The sequence below is a fragment of the Pinus tabuliformis genome, chromosome 1_1 (genome assembly GCF_031772625.1).
Source record: "Pinus tabuliformis cultivar Carrire ecotype Pingquan chromosome 1_1, CPIR1, whole genome shotgun sequence".
Taxonomy (NCBI): Eukaryota; Viridiplantae; Streptophyta; class Pinopsida; order Pinales; family Pinaceae; genus Pinus; species Pinus tabuliformis.
The window spans coordinates 508,238,309-508,263,365 of record NC_142297.1 but is presented as its reverse complement, the minus strand read 5'-3'; the positions used below and the strand labels follow the sequence as shown (position 1 = coordinate 508,263,365).

The window sequence follows — 25,057 nt, the reverse complement described above, 5'->3', positions numbered from 1 at the left end:
CATATATAATTAAAAATAAACCTACACAATAATAAAAAAAAATTAAATTAAATAAAAAGAAAGAAAGAAAGCATTATAGAGAACAAAATTATAAAAACAATATAAGCCATGAAAACAAACATTGCGCCCTGTGGGCCGGCTCTATCCGAGCCCAAGGCTCGAGGGCATAATTTTTTTTGTAATGGGTTATATTGTTTTTATAAAATTAATTAAAATTTTAAAAAAATAACAATAATTAAAAAAAATAATGTTTTCAGTTTTAATATTTTGTATTTTTTTATTAAGTGTTTTTTTTTTAATTATTGCTATTTTTTAATTTTAATTAGTTTTATGTTTTATTATACCCAACACATTCAGTTTTCCCTCCGTATTAGTTTGCCTTTAACTCAAAAATTATGGTACTTATCCATAGTTTAATATTGGGAATTTAATTTATTATTATTATTATTATTATTATTATTTAAATTTGTTTATTTGTAAGGTGATTGGTTGAAGTCTTATTATGGGTTGTTTAGTGATTTCTATTTCTATTAGTTACTAATTTTGTGTTTAGTTTTATTTCCTTTTTATTTAACCTTTTGATTTTTTTTTGTTTTTTTTTCTATTATTTAATATAATTTTTTCACACTATTTTAAATCACATTTTAATAAATTTAATTATAAACAATTATATATATTAATAATAAAAAAACAGACACAGATATATGTATATGTATGTCAATATAAACAATATTAATTACTCGTATTTCTTAATTTTTGGTGATGGCATTCAATAATACAATATTTTATTAGTTGTTTTATTTATGGGACGAAATTTTTGCCTTTGTTATTTTTTTATTTAACCAAACTATATTTAAACTAAGCACAAGTACTAGCTACTATATAGCCCTTGTTTTTATTGTTTTAATGGTTTTTTTGTTATTTTAATTTTTTTATTTCTTAAAGAATAAGTTTTTTTTAAATATATTATATATTTATTAATTTTAATGCTTTTTTATTTTGTTTGGTTGTTTTTTTTTAATTGTAATATTTATTTATTTATTTTTATTTTATTTGTTGTTTCTTTAGTTATTTTTTTCTTTAATTATGTCTTTTTGAAAAATATACATGTGTGGGGGGTTAATTTTATTTTTTTTGTTTTACATTTTTATGTTTGCTTTTTTTTATATTTGATTTTTTTTTGTCCTTTTTACTAATATATATTTTTATTATTTTCTTTAACTTTTGTTTTTTTGTTTTTATTTTTTTTATTGTTTTCATTTTTATTTTGAAATTTTAAGGTTTTGTTTTTGTTGTTTTTTTTTAATTGTTTTCTTTTTTGTTTTGAAATTTTAATGTTTTTGGGAGTCATGATATTTTATATTTTACACCATTATTTCAAAATGTTGAAAATTTATCCTAAAAAAAGACATTATTTCAACAAACACTTTTCATGTTCAGGGTGTTTTTTGTACAAAAAAATGGGTTTTCACTGTCATTTTTAAAAAATATTGAAAAAATACCCTAGGAAAAAAGAAGTTATTCCACCGTCAACACTTTTAATTTTCATGTTTTTTTTGGGTTTTTTTGCTAGAGTTCTCATTTTGAGTTTATAGTTCCCCTTTTAAAGTTTACATTGCTCTGTGTACACACACAATGGCAATATATATTTGTTACTATATATAATGGAATAGTATACATATATGTTGATATATATGGACATAATATGTGTGCACACACACAGTTAGTATCATAATATAATACTTTTAAAGTTAGTAGAATACTCACACTAAGATGATGGTAAAAAGAGTGGTAATGGGGTGCTAAGGAATGCACATACACATGAACGTGTGTGTTCCTAATTCTACAACCTTCGTGCTCACCAAACCACCACAAACACTTGCCAATTCAACTTTTTAAGAAACATGTGGTTGTTCCTCAGTTGAGAGTTGAGTGTACATGTGCTCAGGAATGCATGTGTGTTATTGCATAGAAACATGTGCAATCCTATGTTAAGCATGCATGTGCTCAAGAATGTGTGTGTCCCTAAGTAGAAGCATGCACATGTTCTTCTGTATGAGCACATGCATGTTCTTATGCCTATATCCTTCAATCCATAACAAAATATTTGAGGGAACATCCCAACAAATACCATCTTCCTAATATTTAACCAAATTTTGCTTCTTCCTCCCTTGTTGATCCATTGCATGAATAATCCCACCACCTTACTTATCTTGCAACTACAAGTTTGCTCTAATGAAACCTAACCATAGACTATTTAGTTCTAGCACAACATCACATCTAACCTAATCCTCCAAAAGACTAGATAGTTATAAGAAAACCCTCTCCTTGAGTCCATTGATGCCCCCATTACTCCTTCCTACAATTACATTGGCTATAGTCACATGAATTCCATCACCCTTTTTGAATATGGCCACCAGGTTATAGCCTAAATGGCCTATTGTTTCTAGCTATACTTCACCTACAAGATAGGACTTGGGTGCAACACAATTCTATTAGGACTATTGACCACAACCCCCTTATCTAAAGCTTTGTTATGTGTAAAGTTTCTAGTTCCTTAAATTTCCATGGCCTAAGAGACCATGACATCATGAGGCCCATAAGGGACAAAATTGTCTTATTCGAAGAGCATGATTTAGAGTAATCAACCAACTGAAGCTCATAATCCACAAATATCTCATTCAAAAAAGTACATGTGCCTACATGCATATATCAATGATGGAAATTATGGGAGTTAATTAGTCATATCATAGCTAGAATTAGGATCTATGAAATAACTAGTCTTTTCCTTGTCATGTAGGTCTTGGAGCAAAGTGATCCAATTTTAGGGTCATTGGTATCACTCTTTGATGAACAATAATAATGGACCAAGGAAACTCTTAAGAAAGAACATGCTAGAAACTAATTATGAGTTTGAGGGACAAATGTATCTCCTCGGAAACTCTCAGAAGAGAACATTCTAGAAAGTATTTATGAGTTTGAGGGACAAATGTAACTCCTAGGAAAGAACATGTTAACATTTGGATATGAATTTGGGACCAATAAATATAGCCTCAAGGAGTCCCACACATTGCCTCTATAGATATGGATTGTTGATGGGATATTGATGAGAGAAATTCTATGTAACTCCTAGTGTGTAGCTACTGACAACCTTTGTGAAAATTCCATGTAAAAATATATAAATACCACGGATGATGGGACATGTATTCCAAGCTGAATGGTGGTCAATACATCATACGAGGTGTTCATTTGGTTGTTTATGGCTAATGAAATTGGAAAAGGCAATGGCTAAGGCATTAAAGAGGCAAAGAGGTTATTTGGCACATTTATTTATGAAAATAATGGAAATTAGGATAAAAGGAAGGTAAAAGGTCACAAGTTGCATGTGAAGAGGAAAATGAAGAAAAATAATGGAAATTAGGAGAAAAAGGAGGTGAAAGGTCATAGGTTGCATGTGAAAAGGAAAATGAAGGAAACTAATGGAAAATGAAGAAAATAGAGGCCTCATTAATAAAAAGGCTTTTGAGGATCAGTGGGTAAGACTTGGTCAGTTTAGCTTTGGAGCTCTCTCATTATTCTCTCTCTCTCTCATACTCTTGGTCACTTAGAGTTTTCTTGGAGCACTTTGACATTGGAGCAAGAAAGGGAATGAAGGCAAGAGGAAGCAAAGATCAAGCAAAGAAAGGTAGGATCAAGCAGCTACAACAGGGTCCATTGCAGGTATCAAATTGTATGTGTATTTTCCTTGCTAGATTTGGCATGCATGGGATTACATGTGTTTATTTTATACCATGGCATGGGTTTTTCCAGGTGTGATAGTATTTTCAGCCTAGCCTTGCCATTTCCTGGTAGCTTTGATGAGATGGGTTCTCTCATGCGTTTTGTGGGGGATGGTCGGGTTGGATTCGAAGCTGAGTGGGGTGGATCTCCGAATTGACAAACACATGGTTGTAGTGGTCCTTGAACTAGACTGACGATGCACGAAGCCACTGGCATAGTGACCCCTAAACCAGACTATGGGTTGCGGTAAAGCCAGATTGTGTGCGTCAGTGGGCCTAGGAATCCTTGTCGGTGAATGGCGGGATATACGGTAAAGCCAAGAGGTGGATTTTCTCTCCATTGGGCCTAGTGATTCCGGGATGGAATGCACGGTAAAGCCTAGATAGTATGTCTCGATGTAGGGCCTAGTGATCCCTGGATCAGATTGCGGATGCACGGTAAATCCTAAGAGACTAGGAGGCAGTCAAATTCCTCATGGTGTAGGCAGAGAACTCCGGTGGAATCCACATTGATTGGTGTTTTCGGATGTGTTCTATGAGTCCCACATTCATGCTTGAAATATGGCACGGGGGTGATTAGATGAAGAGAGACTTGGCTTAGCCAATCTATGGTCGGGTGGAACATGGTAGTCCCATCACCAGTTGGTTCATTGCATTTATTAATGAAAAATTCATTCCCTTGATTTTCATGTGAAAATGTACTAATATATATATATATATATATATATATATATATATATATATATATATATATATATATCTATATATATATATGGGTTTTGATGGCTGATATGTTTATTGTATTTCTGTTCCTATTATGTTTTTTATTTGCACATTTATCGCTGAGGTTGTTACACATCCATTCACCCATCCATGTAAACACTAGTCCATTCACCCATCACTCACCCATCCATTCACCTATTCATGTAAACCTCATGTCATTTTTTTTTGTATATATGATTTCAACAAAAATACAATGGGCAAGCACTCGGATACATTTCTTAGTAATGGATATATTCCTTTATGGGTGGATTTAATAAATATAAGTGGCATTACCATTGTTGTTGGCCATTGTATAAAAAATGCTGGAGTCTCTGAAAATATGTCAAAATCCTAGATATTTTTGGTTGGGGGAATTTGACAGTGCTATATTTCATCCTCTAATATAAACCACCATGCACCCTCTTAATATTTCACTATATGTCCTATGGTCATTCTCATTGTGTCTTGGATTTCAAGCTTAGAGAAAAGTGATATGGCCAAAGTCAACAACCATAAAGAACAAGGTTGATTTTGAATGCTTCTTCTAGTAATCAGTTCTTGCACTACTAGAAAATAGCATGGAAGCTGGGGGGAGGTAGATAGATATAGAGTTGGAGGAAAGAGAAGGGGTGGGGGGGAGAGAGATGGAGGTGGGAGGGTGCTCACTTCACTATAAGTGATATTTCATCATCACCACATATATGCAAATTCAACCCAGTAATCTAACACCAACATCAAATAAGCAAATCTTGAATTCATAGATGTTGTGCCATGATATATATATATATATATATATATATATATATATATATATATAGAGAGAGAGAGAGAGAGAGAGAGAGAGAGAGAGAGAGTCAACATTGTCTCAACTATATGTATTTTTAACAAAATGGCATAGCATACCCAATATAAAAAATGACACCTTATGCCCAATCATGGAAATATGGCATATGGTTATGTGACGTTTTGACATTCATTCTTTTTCTTAGTAACTCATTTCCATGCTTATATATATGACCCATCTCATTAAGATGATGATGAAAAAGGAAGAATCCTTAGTAGTAGAATCTAGGAATGCGGAAGAAGATTCAGGGATCAAAGCTTCAAGTCTTGATTAATGGAAATTCTTTTTCTACATCTTTTGCCACTCCATTTAAGGTTGAAGTGAATATTTACATTGTTTCTTATGATGGAAAAGTGGATGATGAAAGGATTGATGTCTAGTTTTAATAACTAGAGGTATACTTTGGTATTTAATAACAGTAGATATATTTGCAAGACTTTAAAGGATTAAACATGCATTAATGTGGTGGGAAAAGTATATGCTAGTTTAAATAGTGCCTTGATGAAATGAAAATGCTTTGTTGTCAAATGACAATGTTCTTGCCACAACAAAGGAAAAATCCCAAGATTAAATTATAAAGTGCAAGAAATAAAGCCCTTGAGGATTATCAAACTATAATGAAATGCCAAAGGCACTTACATAGAGACATTAAAAGAAAGCTAAGTAGCCCTCTTTGAAGCAAAGAACTTAAATGATGCATGCAAAATGGTCATATTCATTGAAGAATAGAGACAAAAAGCAACCACATAACCAAGAAATTAAAAACCAATAGAAGGCATTCCATAACTAAAAAAATAGAAAAGGCATGAAATAAAAATAATTTCAACAATGTAATCTAAGAATAATATATGAATCATTACAATTGATATGGCATTTAAACAAAAAAATCATTCTTGTAATAACAAGAAACAATAATATTTACTGAGTTAAGTGATGAGTATGCAATGATTGTGTAGTTGAAAATAATTAATATCATATTGTATTAATGGAGAAATGGTTACATGGCTGTAACGTAACTCCTTAAGTTAGGATTAGTTCCTAGGTTGTAGGAGTTTTTTCTCACCTCCCTATTTTGTTGTGATGTATTTATTGAATCGTCCTTGATTAATTGAATCAGAGTGTACGCTCCAGTTTGTGTAGCCTCCATGTGCAGCTTGCTCGTTTGTGAGCTGCTGGTTAATTCAATTCCTTTATTTTCTTTCAGTTTTCTGACATGGTATCAAAGCTCAAATTTGGTGAGCCTCATCTACCTACAAAGCCTTATTAGCTACATTAGAGCCCTAGTGGCTACAGTGCCCCAGTGGCAACATAAGAGCCTCAGTGCTCACAATTTCGGAGTCTAGGTGGTCGGGAGTGACATGCGTTACTCAAAGGAGAAATTTTCTTTCTCACAGGTCTCAGCGTATTTCCAGCTACGCACAAGGCGATCATCACATTTTTTGGCGTAACAAAAGCGATGATCATCACGGATTTTGGCATCAACCGACGATGATCGACCTTTCCTTAAATCAATGTGGATCATTGCACCTAAAAATCACAGTTGTTCAGTGTGAAGTAGCGTTGATGTGTTTGTAGGGTTCTGTGCATGAGATCTTACCAGATCGGTAGTGGATCTAAGTTGCAGACACAAAGATCGTGGTAGAATGGTGGCAGATCTGTGATCAATTCAAAGGTTCTGGTATGTGTTGAGATTTTTTTTTTTTTATTGTAGCTTGTAATTGTTCACTTGGTTAGAATCGACTGAAGATCAGGGGATCTGGAATCTGATCAGTCGAAAATGAACAATTTCACAAAAGCTTATCTCAATGAGACTAACAAACTCGATGGGACCAATTATACCAATTGGAAATTCAAGCTATAGACGTTGCTTGAGGGATCGAGCGCATGGTCAATCGTTAGTGGCGATGAGCAGAAGTTGACCATTTCGACAAGTGGTACGACAACACTAATACAGGATTGGGATAAAAGGGAGAATAAGGCGAAAGTCTTATTGAATATGTTTGTTAAAGACAACATTATCCCACATATCAGAGACTGTAAATCATCCAGTGAGATATGGACTACACTCAATAACCTTTACCAAATGCAGAACACAAATCGCATCTTGTCACTCAAAGGCAATTTATTTCCATGAGGATGGAGGAGAATGATTATGTTGTTGGATTCATTGCACGGGTCAAGGACCGGAAGGACAAATTGGGTAATATCGGGGAGAAGGTGTCTAATTCCAATCTTGTTGCAATTATATTGAATGAGATGACAAATTAATACCAGATGTTCAACACAGGCTTATCTGCAAGGGACAAATCCCCTGCATTTGAAGAGCTAACAGGGATCTTGATACAGGAAGAAGAGAGGCAGCAGAATTTGAGACCATAGAGTGCCAATCTTGCTCTGATGGTGAATAAGAAGCCATACAAAGGGAAACAACCACAGGGATAGAAAGGTGGTGGTGTTTTTTAGAAGAGATCATTTAGAGCTATGTCTCCAAGTAACAATGGTAACAAATCTAACATTAAATGTTTTTACTGTGGGAAAACCGATCATTTAGCTAAGTTTTGTTTTAAGAGACACACAGATGAGGCTAGAAATAAATAGAGAAAACACACAGGGAACTTTGTCGATGAAGGTCATAGTCATGATCTTCGATTATTTATAGCTGATTATGCTCTTTCAGCTCTTGAGAAGGATGAGCCTGAAACATGGTTCGTAGATTCAAGCACGTCATCACATATGACAGGTAATAGGCATTGGTTTGAAAATTTTGAAGAAACTACTTGTGGAGCTAACATATATCTAGGTGATGACAAAGGTTATCAGATTAAGGGGTACGGTGATATTTCGGTGATGTTGCCTGATGGTAATATCAGATATATTAAAAATGTGATGTATGTACCCGGGATCAAGAAGAAATTGATCTCTGTTTCAATGATGGCAAATCAAGACCCACAAGTCAAATTCTTCAAAACACAATGTGTCATAAAGGACATCAAGAAGGGACCAGTTGCATCAGGGGTGCGTGTGGGAGGCCAGTATAGGTTGAACAACAATATCATACGAAACCAAGCTCTGGCATCAACAGGATTAAAAGCCGAGAATCTTTGGCATCAGATATTCGGTCATCTTAACCTACAAGATCTCATGCTACTACAAAGAAAAGGTATGGTTGATGGACTTCCTGCTTTTCAGAATGTTCATTTAGATTGTGATGGATGTGCATTAGAGAAAATGCATAGGGAAGAGTTTGCTTTGAATGCCGATAGGAAGAAAAGAGATATTCTGGAGCTTGTGCATATAGATATATGCAGACTAAGTCGCTAGGTGGTGGATATTATTTTCTACTCTTTACTGATGATTGCACTAGATTCTCCTGGGTATAATTTATCAGAAAAATGAGCCAGACATTTCAATGCTTTAAAAAATTTAGGAATATGGTGGAGAATTAGACAGGTAAATTCATTAAGATCATCTGCTCTGATCAAGGGGGAGAATAAAAGTTGGGAGAGTTCATGAAATTTTGCAGGAATCATGGGATTATTCAACAATTCACAGTACCTTAGACTCCATAGCAGAATGGAGTTGTTGAACGGAAGAATAGAACCCTTGTGGAGTGCGCATGAAGTATGCTTCAAGGTAAGGGTCTATCCAATGGTTTTTGGGCTGAAGCCATCAACACTGCAGTATACTTGAAAAATAGGAGTCCAACTAAATGTCTTAACTTTAAAACTCCTTTTGAAGCATTTTATGGATATAAGCCTGCAGTGAATCATTTAAGGGTTTTTGGGTCAAAATCCTTTGCCCATATTCCCAAGGATGATAGGAAGAAGTTAGACCCTAAGGCCATGAAATGCATCTTTGTAGGATACTGCACTGAGTTTAAAGCTTATAAGTTGTTTAATCCTTTGACTCATAAAGTTTTTGCGAGTCAAGATGTGCTATTTCATGAGCAGGCTAAGGAAGGAAATAAGGAGAATATCCTTGAAGAGTGGCACATTCCATTGTTGATGGAAGAAAGCAGTGAGGAGAATCAGCGGCAGCAACAACAACAACAACAGAAACAGAAAGAGCAAGAAGTAGGTGATGTAATCAATAAGTCAAGCCTGTTAAGGTCTAAAGCAGACATATTTGAGGAGAGTCCCTTACCGAGAAGATCAGTAGCCAGACTCAACTATCAGCCAGATTAAAATACTATGCTTTAATGTCAAACATTTTAAATGTTATAGAGCCCACAAATTATAAAGAAGCTAGTCAATCTCATGAGTGGAGGGCCACAATGAATGAAAAATTTGAATCTATTATTAGAAATAATACTTGGGAACTAGTTGAATTTCCTGAACGAAAAATACCCATAGGTTGCAAGTGGCTTTACAAACCTAAATTTAATGCAGATGGGAGTATAGAAAAGTTTAAAGCTAGACTGGTAGCAAAGGCTTATTCACAGAAAGAGGGAATTGACTATGGAGAATCCTTTGCTCTTGTAGCCAAACTGAAGACTATTAGAATGTTAATTGCAGTAAGTACAAAACATGAGTGGAAGATACGACAGTTAGATGTTAAGTCTGCATTTTTAAATGGTGATTTAAAGGAAGAGGTTTATTTAATGTAGCCTGAAGGGTTTGTTAAACAAGGGCAGGAACATTTAGTTTGTAGATTGAAAAAGACCCTTTATGGTTTAAAATAGGCACCCGGGTCTTGGTACGAGAAGATTGATTCATTTTTCTTACAACATGGTTTTCATAGGAGTAAGAATAATCCAAATCTATATACCATGTATGATAAACAGGGGTAGATAATTTTGATTTCCTTATATGTGGATGACATGATATATCTGACTACAATTAGACCAGATTTAGCATACTATGTTAGTGTGTTGACCTAGTTTATGTCTAAACCTCTTGAAAGTCATTGGGTAGCAGCAAAAAGTGTACTGAGGTAACCTGGATGATCAACGATCTATTGTGGGTTATGCATTTAGTGTTGGCTCTGGTGTCATAGCATGGAGCAGTAGAAAGCAGAGCACTATGTCTTTATCTTCAGGAGAAGAGCAAAAAGAAGTGACCATCATCAAATGTGACAACCAAAGTTCCATTAAACTGGTGAACAACCCAGTGTTTCATAAGAACACGAAACACATAGATACTCAGTTTCACTTTGTTAGAGAAAAGGTCGAGTCAAAATAAATTTTTATTGAATAATGTAAAACATGTGACAATATGGCTGATATTTTTACAAAGCCTCTTGAAAAAGTGAAGTTTGAATTGTTTAGGGGGATGTTAGGACTTCAGGATAATCCTTTCTCCATTAAGGGGGAGAGTTGAGAATAATTAATATTATATTGTATTAATGGAGAAATGGTTACATGGTTGTAACATAACTCCTTATGTTAAGATAAGTTCCTAGGTTGTAGGAGTTTGTTCTCACCTCCCTATTCTGTTGTGATGTATTTATTGAATCATCTTTGATTAATTGAATAGAGGGTACACTCCAGTTTGTGCAGCCCCCAACTTGCTCACCTATGAACCACTGGTTAATTCAATTCATTTCTTTTCTTTCAATTTTCTAACATGTGTCCAGAGATATGAAAGAGATGTTGTAATGTTATGTTATGTTAAACATTTTAACTCAATTACATAAAAATACATCAATCCAATATGAAAAAAATATAATAATAAAATGTAAAGTGATATAATAATAATAAATAATGAAATATATATAAACCACCCTAAATTCATTTTTTGTAATTTTATGTTAGATTATGTAAACATTTTAATTTGTTTAAACAAAAATATTTAATGGAATATATATAAACTACCCTAAATTCATTTTAAACACAGATTTATGAAAAGAATATATATATATATATATAAATACAAATTTATATAAAAATCAGTACAATTATTATAACATCAAAAAAAATTGTAATAAAAGAAATTGGAAAAAAAAAAATCAACCAGAAACAATAATACTTAGTCACTCAACAGATCTTCCACCGCCAAGATTCACAGGGATTGTCTGATCCTTCCCACTAGAGTGATGACTTCGGAGTGTTAGGACCGATGTGATGACCGGAACCTTAAGCTCAAGATTAGCCTATACCGTTTGATTCGGCTGCGTGTATTTTCTGCTTTCAGCTGTTTAAGTGGTTAGTCATATCCACCGCGCAGTTGAAATGATCGGAAAACAAAACCTTGCATGAAGTATTGTCATGCACTGTTAGCCATGTATAACACAGTGGAATGTGAATTGTGATTAGCCGGTCAATGAAATAAATTAATCGAAAGAAAAATGGAACTTTTACAATTTTCGTAAATAAGCAACATAGTCATCATTAACCAGAGAGGTCCACCAAGATCACTTGCTCCAAGGTAATGGATGGATGGTAAATGGAAGATTCATTCGTGCCATACAAATAAAGAAAATGTGAAGAAAGTCACGATGCCTTTGTAGAATTCATGAAAAGTGAAGGTGAAATAATTGAATGACTAAGAAAGAAAAGTCGGGGAAGGAAGTGCGGAGAAATCCGATAGGAGGAGAAATGGAAAGGAAAAAATTAAGTGATGGTCGGTGGTCATTGACAAGAAATCCTGTAATTTTCCACCATTAGGAAATGCAGTATATATGTGAAGAAAGGCATGGGAAATTCTGGCACATGTAGAACGCATGAATGAAATACAGTGTGAAAAGGGAAGTTAGCGGCAAATTTGAAAGACACTCTGAAATTGCAATATGAAGTGCGGCACAGAGATGAAAGAAAGTGCGAATAAATTCTGCCATGTACGAGGGATAAGAAGCGTTTGAGAAATTCTTAGGTGTGGTATGAAATGAATTAAAGCGGATGTGGACCCAGAGAAAAAGAAGAGTGTCTTCCACTATGAGAAAATGTCCAGAAAAATCATGACAAGTACTGAAAAGAGAAATCGGCAGGAATTCATAACATGAAAGAAAGTGTGAAGAATTTCTTAAAAACATAGTTCCTTAATATTACGCTATCAATATCTGGTACAACCTCATCCGATGCGAGAATATTTTGTATTTTAATTTGAGTATGGAATTTTTTTCCTATAGAATAATTTGTTGGTGGTCATTAAGGGTCAAGTATTTACTTTTGCCAAACATTTCTTGGTCTTGCACCATTAACCTGTTTCTTTAAATCTGAAGAAAACAAACAATTTTAAAACATACAGCTCCAAGCCCAGAAATTTATTGAAATTAACACGTAAATAACTTAAATAGTTTTCCCTCCCTATAAAATCTCATTAAGATGATTTCTCAAATTTTCCTTTTACACGGAAGCCAACTCCTACCTTCAAATAAATTTTTATTGTAATCCTGAGTGAAATAAGCAAGTAATTTTCAAAATTATTATTATCAGTAGTGTTAAAGTTACGAACAAAGCTCACACATTAATTCTGTGTAAGGTTTTGTTCACAATCAACAAACTTTTTGGTGACCAAATTATCATAAAAATAAATATTTTCTTAATATTTAATTATGTGTAAAAATCTATTGGAATTTTAAATAAATAAAAATTTAAAATATTTGATGACTTTGTCAATTACTCAGGAAGGTTTTTCTCATTCTCGATTGAAGGAAAGAGCAAAAACTTATTGAAGCTTTGTGAATGTCATTGTCGAGCTCTTTCCTTGGAGCAATAATCGCATCTTTGTTCCACCAAATTATTTTCGATGTATCCCTCGAGGTAAGAAACAGTGAGAATTGGAAACGCGTGTAAAAATATTTGTTGGTGTCCGCTCAGTGGCATCATTGCATTTATAACCGAGTGTTTAAAAGCAGAACAATGAGAACCTTTTGCAATTCCAAGAAAAGTATTTTCAATAATACAGTAATTAAAATATACATTTTTTGATAATACGTCAAATTTAAGGGTACATATCTTATATTTCAGTCAAACTCTGAACTTTTTTTTGAATGGCAGGGTGGTCCGATAAAAATATATTTAAAAAACATATTTAAATAAAATTTGTGATTTTTTGGGAAGGTTTTGAGTTATATTCTTGGATGCAGTTGTGATATGCTAACTCAAGCAGCAAAGTCTACCTTTTACCACGGCGAATGCAAACCCTAGTGGATATTTAAACATTTTAATTAAGGTTGTAGTTCATAATATACATTAGACACTTAAATCCGGAGTATACATTCAAATCATTGGTTAATTTTACTAATGGGGGATCCAATAGCCTGTTAAAAGATGACACCCAGCCCATATCCTATGTCATCGCACCATGAAAATACAGGTCAATAACCCACCGACGTTAAATATTTAAACAATAATAAATATGAGAGATGTGCTAACTAACTTTTGTTAGCAAGCAGTTTGGTACATGTCAGATCAGCTGATCGCTCAAATACCATCTTCTTGTCACTCTGAGTCTGCCCCTTCTGGCATTTCACCTTCTCATCTCCGTGCCCAGTGAAATTTATCAGTCCTTAATACAATAAATGGCGAATAATCACACAGTCGCTTCCTCCTCGTCCTCTGCAACTCCCAACAGCAATTACATTTACGACGTTTTCCTCAATCATCGAGGGCCTGATGTTAAGAAAACATTCGCCATCCATCTCTACCGACGGCTTCTTTCCTCTGGATTCAGAGTCTTTCTAGACCAGGAAGAAATGCAGAAAGGGGAAAATATAAGTTCTCAAATTGAAGGAGCTATTGCAACGGCCTCTGTTCATGTGGCTATTTTCTCTCCGCGATACGCCGAATCAAAGTGGTGTCTCGACGAGCTCCTGTTGATGTTGAAGTCGGGGGCGACCATTATTCCTGTCTTTTACAATGTTAAGCCCTCTGAGCTTCGAAGGACCCAGCATGAAGGCAATTGCGGAAAGTATGCTGAAGCCCTTCGCCAGCTAGAAAAGAAGAAGAGATACGAACCTAACACTGTTGAAAAGTGGAGACAGGCGCTTTCTAGCGTTGCAGATATAAGCGGTCTGGAACTGCAGGAGTGTAATGGGTAAGATTTCTAACTCCTTTTCTCCTATTGACCTTTTTGTTCTTTAAACATGTTTCTCACCATCTTTAGTTATGTTTCTGTAAATAATCAGGGACGAGGGGGAGCTCGTGGAAAGGGTTTTGCAATTGGTGCAGAAAAGAGCCAGAAAACCCCTTTTGGAGGTGGCCACATATCAAACTGGGTTAGAGGAAAAGCTAGAAGAGTTTGAATGGACGGTGCTATCACAACATCACAGCGACGAAGCCAAGATTGCAGGGATAGCAGGCATTGGTGGAGTTGGAAAGACGACTCTTGCGAAACTGCTCTTTAACCGTAAGAGATCAGAGTATGATCGATCTTGCTTTTTGTTTGACGTGAGAGAAGCTGCATGTAGGGGTTCTTTAACATCCTTGCAAAGTAAACTTTATGAGGACTTGACTGGACGGGTTCAGATAGTGAATAGCATTGATGAAGGCATAGCGATGTTAAAATGTCATGTCCCGTCTTCTCAAGTTCTCGTAATTCTTGATGATGTGGATTCTGTTGAGCAGCTGTGGGCATTATTTTCACCGCTGAAGGACACCCTTAGTTCAGGTAGCATAATTTTAGTTACATCTCGCAATAAGGCTCTTCTTAAAAGCTGTGGAATGAAGAGCTCGTCCATTTATAATCTGAAAGGTCTGAATAGAGAAGATTCTCGAGAGCTTTTTTGCTTGCACGCTTTTCAGCAGTCTTGCCCTATTGTAGAATTTGAAGAAGTTGTTAACCAGTTTTTGGATGAATGCCAAGGATTGCCATTATCTCTCAAAGTGATAGGATCTCTTCTTTACTCGGAAAGCCAGGACTTGGGGTATTGGAGAGCCCAGTTACAAAAAATATCCAATGTACTTCCCACGGATATACAAGGAAGACTTAAAATTAGCTTTGATAGCCTTGATGAACAAGAGAGAGAGATATTCTTAGACATTACTTGTTTCTTCATAGGAGAAGACAGAGAAAAGGCCATCAAAATATGGGAGGGATCTGGTTGGGAAGGATCCATCGGTTTTCGGAACCTGGAGAACAAGTACCTTGTAGAGGTCGACCACAGAAACTGTATAAGAGTTCATTCTCACCTTAGAGACTTGGGGAGAGCTTTGGCAGTGAAAGAAGCAAAGCTTCGTCTTTGGCGCTTAACAGACAACACCTTTTATAATGTGTCCCACCAATCATGGGTAAGAGTTTGAAGCTCTACACAAAATGGTACTGCTCTTAAATTTATCGTCAGAGAAATGTGTTTTTCATCTTTTGAATTATTAAAATTTTGAAGGTTGTCTCTTGTTTCTAACTGTCTTCACTAAACAATTTAGGTACGCGGAATTAACTTACAAACATCAGGCCGCATGTCTTTGGAAAATCATCTGGACATGGGGCATCCTTTTCTTCATCTGGGCGGCTTGCAGCTGCTGATGGTTGAAGGTGAAGGGTCTGAAAGCATATTCAACCACTTGAGACTGTCAAATCTTCTATGGCTCCGTTGCGATTTCTCTTCCATCAATCCGATATCGGAACATGTTTCGGAAATTATTTCTCTTTCACATGGATTCTCAGAAAGTGTTTCGGGAATTACTTCCTCCTCACTTCTTGGGTGCTCAGAAGTTGTTTCCCCTGATCGGCCGTGTCGGTATTTTTTTCTGCCTTCCTGTATTCCGATAAAGAATTTGAGAGTTTTAGAAATCTTTGGCCGCAATATCCAATTGCAAACACTGTGGGAGAGTGACAGTGAGGTAATTGTTTTGTTGCGTTATGGTTATTTTCAGTGATTAAAAGTTTGTGTGTTTTTCTCCTTTCATAGCAGGTAGAGGTTTTTAAATTTAACATGAGCAATTCATTGCAGGCACCTATGCAGTTGAGAGAGCTGCATATTGATGTAGCCCATTGCCAGTTGCCAAAGTCTATTGGGAAGCTGAAGCACCTGGAAAAGATTGAACTGGGATGCACTATCCAAGCTTTGCCAGATGAATTCTTTCTTCTCCACTCGCTGAAACATTTGAGAATGTGTACTAGCATGAAATTACTGCCAAGTGCCTTTGGGAATCTTTCAAACCTCCAACATCTTAATTTGACTGGTAGCTGCGATTTGGAAACGCTGCCAAACTCTTTTGGGAATCTTACAAACCTACAGTATCTGAACTTGTATGGGTGCTCCCGTTTGGAAACGCTGCCGCATTCCTTCGGGAGTTTAATTAGACTTAAACATCTCTATTTGAAAGGCTGCTCCCGGTTGACCCTCAGAACGGGAACACTAGGAAATATCAGAACGCTCGAAAGGTTAGACCTTTCAGATTGTCAGAAAATGGAAGTATTGCCTCCCGAGGTCACACGTCAGCGGTCCCTGGAAAAACTTGTTTTGTGGAATACAAACTGCACAGAATTGCCATGTGATATTGGAAACCTATATAACTTGGAAATTCTGACAGTATCCTTTGAGAAATCCTCTATGGGAATGCTGCCACTTTCGCTTGGAAAGCTAAAGAACTTAAAACAATTGACACTCTTTGGAGGGAATTGGAAATGTTTGCCAGAATCTTTTGCAGAGTTGAAACAATTGACAGATTTCACTATTGGTTGTGGAACACTAGAATATTTGCCAGCAGGTCTGACAGAGTTCAACAGTCTTGAAATTTTGAAAGTGATAGAATGTCCACTGCGTGAGGTGCCATTTGGAAGGGTGGAAAATGTTGAAGGAAAAGATGCATCAGCACAGCGGAGTGGGCACAGATTGTTAGACTCTTCTGTTCACATGTACATGCTTCTTCGACTCAAACAGTTAGACCTGCATGGCACAAGAATAAAGGCATTGTCATTTGCTGAAGGCATTTGCCCCAACCTTCGTCAGCTGGACATCAGCGATTGTTTAGAACTGGTGGAGGTTGGAGCATTGCCCACAACGCTAGGATCGCTGCGCTTGAATGGGTGTGTTGCATTGAAGAAAATAACGGGACTTTGCGGTCTAGCAAAACTTAGAGAACTGGACATGAGAAAATGTGGACTAGTCAAGGAGTTGCCAGGTGTTGAAACGTTGATATCTTTGGTGCATCTCCGGGTTTCTGGATGTTGCAGTCTTCGGAGCATAAGGGGATTGGTGCGGGCAACTAATCTTAGAATATCAAGCTCCGAAGCTCCTCACAGCGATTTGAAAGAAGTGGAATTGTTTAAAGACTTGAAATTGTGGAAAGAGGAACTGCAGGTGAAGGGTAAAGATTTCAGCGAGGGAAATCATCTGTGGATGGAAGGTGAGGATTTCAGCAAGGGAAGCGATGTGTGGTTGGGGACTGGACTTGATCGGCGGGTGGGGCATGGAGTGGATTGGGGGCGGGAGAACAGACTACGTTTAAAAGCTGAAAATGAATTCAGGCGGGGCAACGTTCTAAAGCACAAGCGGGCGAAAGCACTGCGCAGGAGGGCGAACTTACTGCGGTCGGAGGCTGAAGCTCTTGACAGGCAGGCGAACGAACTGATCTCGTCACACGGTGGTTATGAATCAACTGGAGAAATAAATCAAGTGGTCCACGCAAAAATAAATCAAGCAGTCCGCCGTGGTTCTGAATCAGCGGAGGAAATAAATCAAGTAGTCCCCGGCGCAGGGGAAATGAATGAATCAGTCTCTCGTGGTTACGAATTAATGGGGGAAATAAATCAAGTAGTACCGGGAGAACTAAATCAAGCAGTGCCTGCTGATTATGAGTCAACGGGGAAATAAATCAATGTGTCCCGGAGTGGTCACTGCGTCGTTTACCTACACTTGGAACCATAACTGCTGCTTCGTAAACTGCGTATGCAGACTTTACCACCATCCGAACTGAATCAAACCCACCGACGCCAAGCAAGCGAACAACTCGAAGCTGGGGAATACATCGCGAACAACAGATGCAGCAGTTGATTCAGTCCATTGGATAAGGGAGTTGGTGAGTCCTAATTTGGTTTTGAAATTTCCAGGTTGACATGGTAATTCCATTTAATGAATAAAGTGTTAAATTCATAAAATATTTTTAAAATTTATTATTATGATACATTTTTTCTGGTAATTTTGGTTCTTCCTGTACATGTAAAGAATTTTGATTCTTTTCCAAGTATCTGTGTGTTTAATTTTGCATGAAATTTGTCACGAATGAATATGTTGTACTTGTAAAACTGAGTGGAGAAATTTATATAATTTATAATTTAAACGTTTTAAGAGTGACGGGAGAAACAATGTGCCCCTTCACAACGTTTTATGTCTTCATCACTAGTACTTGAAAAATTATATGGATACAAACCAATACCTTGACTACATACTAAGCTGTACATGCAAACAATAGGCAAATGATATATGCTCCCAGATTTTTCTGCTTTATTTTTCTTTTTGTTTTCCATTTCTTTTGTTCTTTTATTTGGTAGAACTTGGTCGTACCAAATTACCTTATAGCCTAGGTTAGATTCCGGAATCCTACTCAAATGTTTAACAACAGGTAGATGCATATTTTAACATAATATCACGTTAGAGATCATTTTATTGAACAAAGTTGGGCACTCTGTGTGCTTGTCAGTAATAATGATCAATCTAGCTCAAAGGGGCACTTATATATAAAAACCCTCACTAAAATCAATTATAAGACATTGAATGAAATATATTTCATAAATCAGCTTTCTGTCACAATTAATTGTAATTCTTGCCAAGTCTATTCAAAGTGAATTAATATCAAATTAATGAGCTAGAAAATCAGGTACTGTGTGAGTGTCAGGTACTATGTGACCTACTTCAACTCTAAATCCACGGAGGGACCCTCTCTTGCATTTCTTATAGCTTGTCTGGCAGGGTCAAAAAGATTTTCCCGCTATTTTATAATATTTTATAAAGCATTCTTTGCTTTTGATTTGCTGAAAGTAGTCAGCGTATTTGCAATTGCGGTTTCAGAGCATTAGTATACGCTGCTTTGCTATTCTATAAATTGTTGCAACATTTATTATAACGCTTTTATTTCCTTTCTGAGTATGTTATTATGAGTGGGAATTGCAGGACCTGTTAAATTCTATTAGGTGTTTGCTCTAACAAGCAACTGCAAGTCATTCCAGAATCCTAGTGAGCAGCATGCTCAGTTAGAGTTTATATTTGGACTCTGAATCCTTGTGAGGAACATAGTCAGAGTTTATATATGGAATAACAGAATAAGATTGTACTGTCCTGTTAACTACCGATTCTTCTCGAAATTTTATTGACACGTTTAGCAAACCCTTTGTAGTCTGCCATGGCCGACCAAAAATACCGAGTCTCCAGGTTTGGGTATTTCTGTCATAGTAGGCAGTAGGGGTATTCCATACCCTCGCATGTTAGCCCAATCAATTAAATGGAACGGTCTATGAGGTCAATCTACGCTGTGTCCTCGTAGGGTGCCATGGAAGATGTGTTTGGACAGTCCATGGCTCCAGAGAAACTCTTAAAAATTTAGGAAATTTAATTGCGATGGAAGATGTGTTTGGACAGTCCATGGCTCGAGAGAAACTCTTAAAAATTTAGGAAATTTAATTTTCGCGGAGGGGCAGAGAGTTATGACTCTCGCGGAGCTACTTTGGCGCAGCTAGCTTGGGGCACGGCGACGCTGATTTTGCACAGGTTCAGAGACTTAATAATATTCACTCAGCCCAAAAATAACAAAGTAGGTTTGGAGCCACATACTAAAAAAATTAGTATTAAGATTTTTACTAAGTAAACAAAGGTTTTACAGTGATTTACACTTATGCGGAATAACATATAGTAAAACATAGTAACTGTTGTTTTCACGCGCCCACCAAAATTTGTTCCACCATTTTCTCCCCAGAGACTTGGGGTTTCTTTCTCTCTAAGTCTCTTACTCTCTAACCCATCAAAATGAATTTTACATTCATATTTAACTCAACATACAATTTTACATTTAATTCATGAGAGAGCAAAAATAATTAATATGATGTTGTTGTTGAGTGTGATACACAGGGGTTTCTGGAGTGTGGGCAATAGTGGTTGAATGAATGCTTGCCCATATCTATTTACCAAAGTACATTGACTGCTTTAAATTCCTTGTTGCGTTTCGGAATGGTTCACGCTTGGCATCATTCCTTCCATCTTCAAACAGAGATGCAACCTGCAAAAATACCTCTGACAAGTATGGTCGCTATCACGCTGTTTATTGCAGTGATTGGGATTATTATTTCCAACACTTCCCCTTAATAACAATTGCCGCCATTGACAATTCTCAAGCAGTTTCTGAGATAAACAAAACTTTCACCTGCTAATGGCTTTGTGAAAATATCAACAAATTGTCCCTGTGACGTGCAGTGCTGCAACACAATTTCATCATTGTTAATCAACTCTCTAATAAAATGATATTTAGCATCAATATGCTTGGTCCTTTTGTGGAAGACAGAATTCTTTGACGATGCAATGGCTGAGTTGTTGTTACATAAAATAGTTGTCGCTCCCTCTTTATAACGACCTGCGGTTCCGCCCAAAGTGCGACCGCGTTCGAGCGACGAGCGACCGGTTGGAACGATGAACGAACGAAGTGTGAAGCTGCGGTTTGAACGATATGCGAGTTCTCTTGAAGTGCGACGATATAATGCGCATAAGGGAGGAGAGCTGGCATGTTTATAGGCGTGGTGGCATGCGTTATAACTTATGGAGGCCGACCTACAATGTAAGACAAGCCGACGGTGCGTTGGGCGAGTTTGCAATGAAGTAGGGGTGTGCAAAGTATGTTGGGCAAGTCGGCTGGGCAGCCAGAGTTCGCTCCAACCTTGTGTATATATTGCGAGTGCGTAGATGGCATTTCAACAATCATCCAACGCATGAACATCTTCGCTCTAAGGACTTAAGTGCAGATCTAAGTGCGCATTGCTAAGGAGAAGGCGCAGATTTGGATGCGCCCATTCTTGGGCTAGTTGCACGGTGGAGACACACTGAACTTGGTTGTGGGTGAAGGTGCGCCCGGTAGTTGGGTGGAAGGCATGCACGAAGGTGTGTGGCGCCCGACGGTCGGTTGTGGCATACACGGGGGTGGCGCCCGATATGTGCGAAGGTGCCCGACGGTTGGTTGGGGCATACACGGGGGTGGCGCCCGATATGTGTGAAGGTGCCCGACGGTGAAACGGAGGAGCGCCCGTTTTGTGCAAGGACTTAGCGTGGGTGTCTTGGCGACTCGGGTGGGCGCCCGCCTGGCGTGCAAGTGTACACAGTGACTTGGTGAAGTGTTGAGATTGTGAACGGAGGTGTGTCTCAGGCAGAGGCGCTCGTGTGTGGCGACTTGGAGGCGCGCCCAAGTTGGGAAAACAACATGATCGTGCGATGAGGTGAACGAAGGGTTGGTGAGTCGTGCGGCGACCGTGCGGAGGTGCCGACGAGCTGGGCAACCGAGTTTGCCGAAGTTGAAAATTGGCTAAGTGTAAATTTGGGGTTTCTCAAGATTTAACTTGTACATTGTAAAAGTGAAGATTGTATAATATATTGATTCGGGCAGACTCATATTGCAGGGAGTTGCCCCTCCCTTTATACTGTTGTGCATTTCTCTTGTATAATGTTGTTGATAATGAATGTGTATGGGTATTCATTGGTATAAAGGAACACATTAATAATACTTGGTTGCGAAACACAAACTAAGTAGGAAAAGTGGAATGTTAGGCATAGTCTACAATCGTAAGTATTGGTGAAAAGAAAACGATTGGTAGTGCCGCACCTCGCTATAAGCGGTTGAAAGACTACCGCAGGTGTAGGGGCGTGACAGTTGGTATCAGAGCTGGTGAACTGAATCAAGGAGCTGATTCTACGAAGACCGAAGACTTGGCAGGGAGTTCAAGTTTTGCAGGTAACAAGTGGAATATCAGGGTGATTCAGGTGAATGGTGAAATAGGTTTAGCAGAGGTGAAGCTTAATGCTTGGGCCAAGCTGAACGACAAGGCATGGCAGGTTTGGAAGAATGCGAAGGGAAGCTCTTGCTTACCTTATACAGGTTGAAGTGGTTGAAAGAAGAGAATCCCTGGATTCGAAAGGAACTTGAAGTCTTGGAAAAGAATGTTGAAGACGAACTTCTTCAACTTGGTTGGACAATGGAGCAAGATGAAGTTGCAGATTGTGCTGACAAGGAAGAGGAAGCCGTGATGATTGAGGATGTTGCAGACATGACAATGATGGAGGATGAACTTGAGATTGATCAAGTTGGACCAGGATCGTGCAGTTTGCAGACATGGATGGATGAGGATACTCACATGGAGGAGCCTCATGATGATGTAAGTACTATTGATACTTGTGTTTCATTTGAGCATTTGGTAGATGGACCGTATGCAGGGAAGGGCAAAATCAGTTTGCCGATGCTAGGGAGGATCTTACCATGGATGACTAGGATGAGACCTTGTATGGAGAAGCAAGGATTGTTGATTGTTGTAGGACTTGTTGGGGTTGTTTGTGACCTTGTGATAGAAGGTACAAAGGCCCGTGACAAGGGAGGAACATGATGATCATTGCGGAGGATTGGGTCATGCTTTAGCCACATGGAGAATTGGCTAAGTGCCCAGCATGACTCATGGACAGATTGAAGGGCACACGTTTGAGGTATGATGATACTTGGGTGGACTTCTCATGGCCGAGACCAAGAGAAAATCTTGGTGGAACCTTTAGTGGGGAGCTATGATGGAAGAGACTCGTGATGATGATGATATGGTTGGGTGACCGAGTTCACTAGACTGAAGATTGCAGACTTGGATGAGGATGATCGATTGTTGTGATGGGTCTACTTGGTTGGACTACATGGGCAGCTTAGTCATGGACATCAGGTTGGAGACATGGAGCATGGCAGTCTTATGCAGGGACATTGTGCAGGAGCACTTGTAGAGGTGTCACTTATGGGCATCCAATGAGGAGTGCCAAGGCAGGGATGTTGTGCAGGTGGATTTGCTGATGTGACATGGAGACTTATTATTTATGAGCCGATGGAGAGGTTGTGCACTTATGTACAACAAGGCCATGGACTTGGATGGAGTTGTGAGTAGACTATGGAGCATTCTTACTACATGGAGAGCTGAGGCATCTTGCAAAGACCTTTGGGCCAAGACTTGTATGCTTGCTAGAGTGATAGTTGGAGATGACTCATGGAGCTCATGATGACATGAGATTGTTGTGACTTGGGGACTTCATATATGGTGGACCTGGAGGATTTGATACATTGAGGAGCTGAGGTCAGAGACTTTGATGCAGGATGGGGTGCATACTTTCGAGTACATGTATGGGAATGGCTTGAAAGAGTGACTTGATGTGGAGGATTGATATGAGACACTTTGGAGTGATGGAGTTACAACGATGATGATGCCTTGGTGGCAACACTTGGGCATGGGTTGAGCCGAGACTTAACCACTTTGACACATGGGCGCTGATTGATCTATGATCATGGGCAGCACATGGATAGATGAGACAGGTGGATACTTGTTTCTATGGCAGACTTGAGGGATGGCACATTGCAGATATGATGAAGGTTGCTTCATGGACCTGGATGTGGCACATCGAGAGTCGAAGTTTGATGAGATGGTCTCTTCATATTGAGGAGGCACACATATGGATGATGATGTTGGGGTAGATGCGGCTGATTTCATGCAGCACATTGACACCAAACATCATGGACAGCATGTTGCGAATGAGATGAGGACTACTTCATGGACCTGAGCATGGCTTATATGGAGATGGATTCTTGATCGAGTTGATGATGTGACAGGATGTTCTAAGAAACAACTGATGGTGGCATGAGGATGTGCATTCTCATGGTTTGAGCGTGACAGTTGGATTAGCTACCCAACTAGTTTAGACATGAGGGCTAGCAGTGTGCAGAGATGTGTTAGCATTATGTTGGAGTATCATGGCAGCAGTTCACATGAGGACGACACATGATGAGGTCGACACGAGATGTTGCAGGAAGCATGTAGCTTACAATGGAAGGGCCAACCTTCCACGATGGAGAGCAACATGTGGAGATTGCGACGAGATGGTCGATGATCATGGATTGAGATGGTCTCCGATGTATGACATACCGATGGGATGTATACCTTGGCATGGTGATCTTGGTGACAGATGGTTGCCGGGATGAGACATGATGGAGACAGTGGTTCTACATATGTCGCAGGGATGTTTGCAGTATGTGGAGGAGTTGACATCATGGATGAGACAGTTGTTGTTGATCTTGGTGCATGGTTACCAGGATGATATGTTGTCGAGGACGACAACGACTTTAGGTGGAGGAGGATGTAACGACCTGCGGTTCCGCCCGAAGTGCGACCGCGTTCGAGCGACCAGTTGGAACAATGAACGAACGAAGTGCGAAGCTGCGGTTTGAACGATATGCGAGTTCTCTTGAAGTGCGACGATATAATGCGCATAAGGGAGGAGAGCTGGCATGTTTATAGGCATGGTGGCATGCGTTATAACTTATGGAGGCCAACCTACAATGTAAGAAAACCCGACGGTGCGTTGGGCGAGTTTGCAATGAAGTAGGGGTGTGCAAAGTATGTTGGGGAAGTCGGTTGGGCAGCGAGAGTTCGCTCCAACCTTGTGTATATATTGGGAGTGCGTAGATGGCATTTCAACAATCATCCAACGCATGAACATCTTCGCTCTAAGGAGTTAAGCGCAGATCTAAGTGCGCATTGCTAAGGAGAAGGCGCAGATTTGGATGCGCCCATTCTTGGGC

At 38.2% G+C, this 25,057-nt stretch overlaps 1 protein-coding gene across 1 annotated transcript; it reads left to right on the top strand.

Annotated features, from left to right (window-relative positions):
- The first annotated feature begins 13,766 nt into the window (after nt 1-13,766).
- LOC149214021 (disease resistance protein RPS4B-like) lies at nt 13,767-18,352 on the top strand. The gene is made up of 4 exons (XM_089390838.1): nt 13,767-14,360; nt 14,452-15,553; nt 15,689-16,105; nt 16,216-18,352. The coding sequence occupies exons 1-4, from the start codon at nt 13,846-13,848 to the stop codon at nt 18,079-18,081; spliced, it is 3,900 nt and encodes a 1,299-aa protein (XP_089246964.1). The 5' UTR covers nt 13,767-13,845; the 3' UTR covers nt 18,082-18,352.
- Nucleotides 18,353-25,057: the final 6,705 nt, after the last annotated feature.

Bases quoted from the DNA above. Each gene is read 5' to 3' on its own strand.
- LOC149214021 (XM_089390838.1), top strand. From the start codon at position 13,846: ATGGCGAATAATCACACAGTCGCTTCCTCCTCGTCCTCTGCAACTCCC. The intron at 15,554-15,688 runs GTAAGAGTTTGA...TAAACAATTTAG, and splicing joins ATGTGTCCCACCAATCATGG to GTACGCGGAATTAACTTACA. The intron at 16,106-16,215 runs GTAATTGTTTTG...AATTCATTGCAG, and splicing joins TGTGGGAGAGTGACAGTGAG to GCACCTATGCAGTTGAGAGA.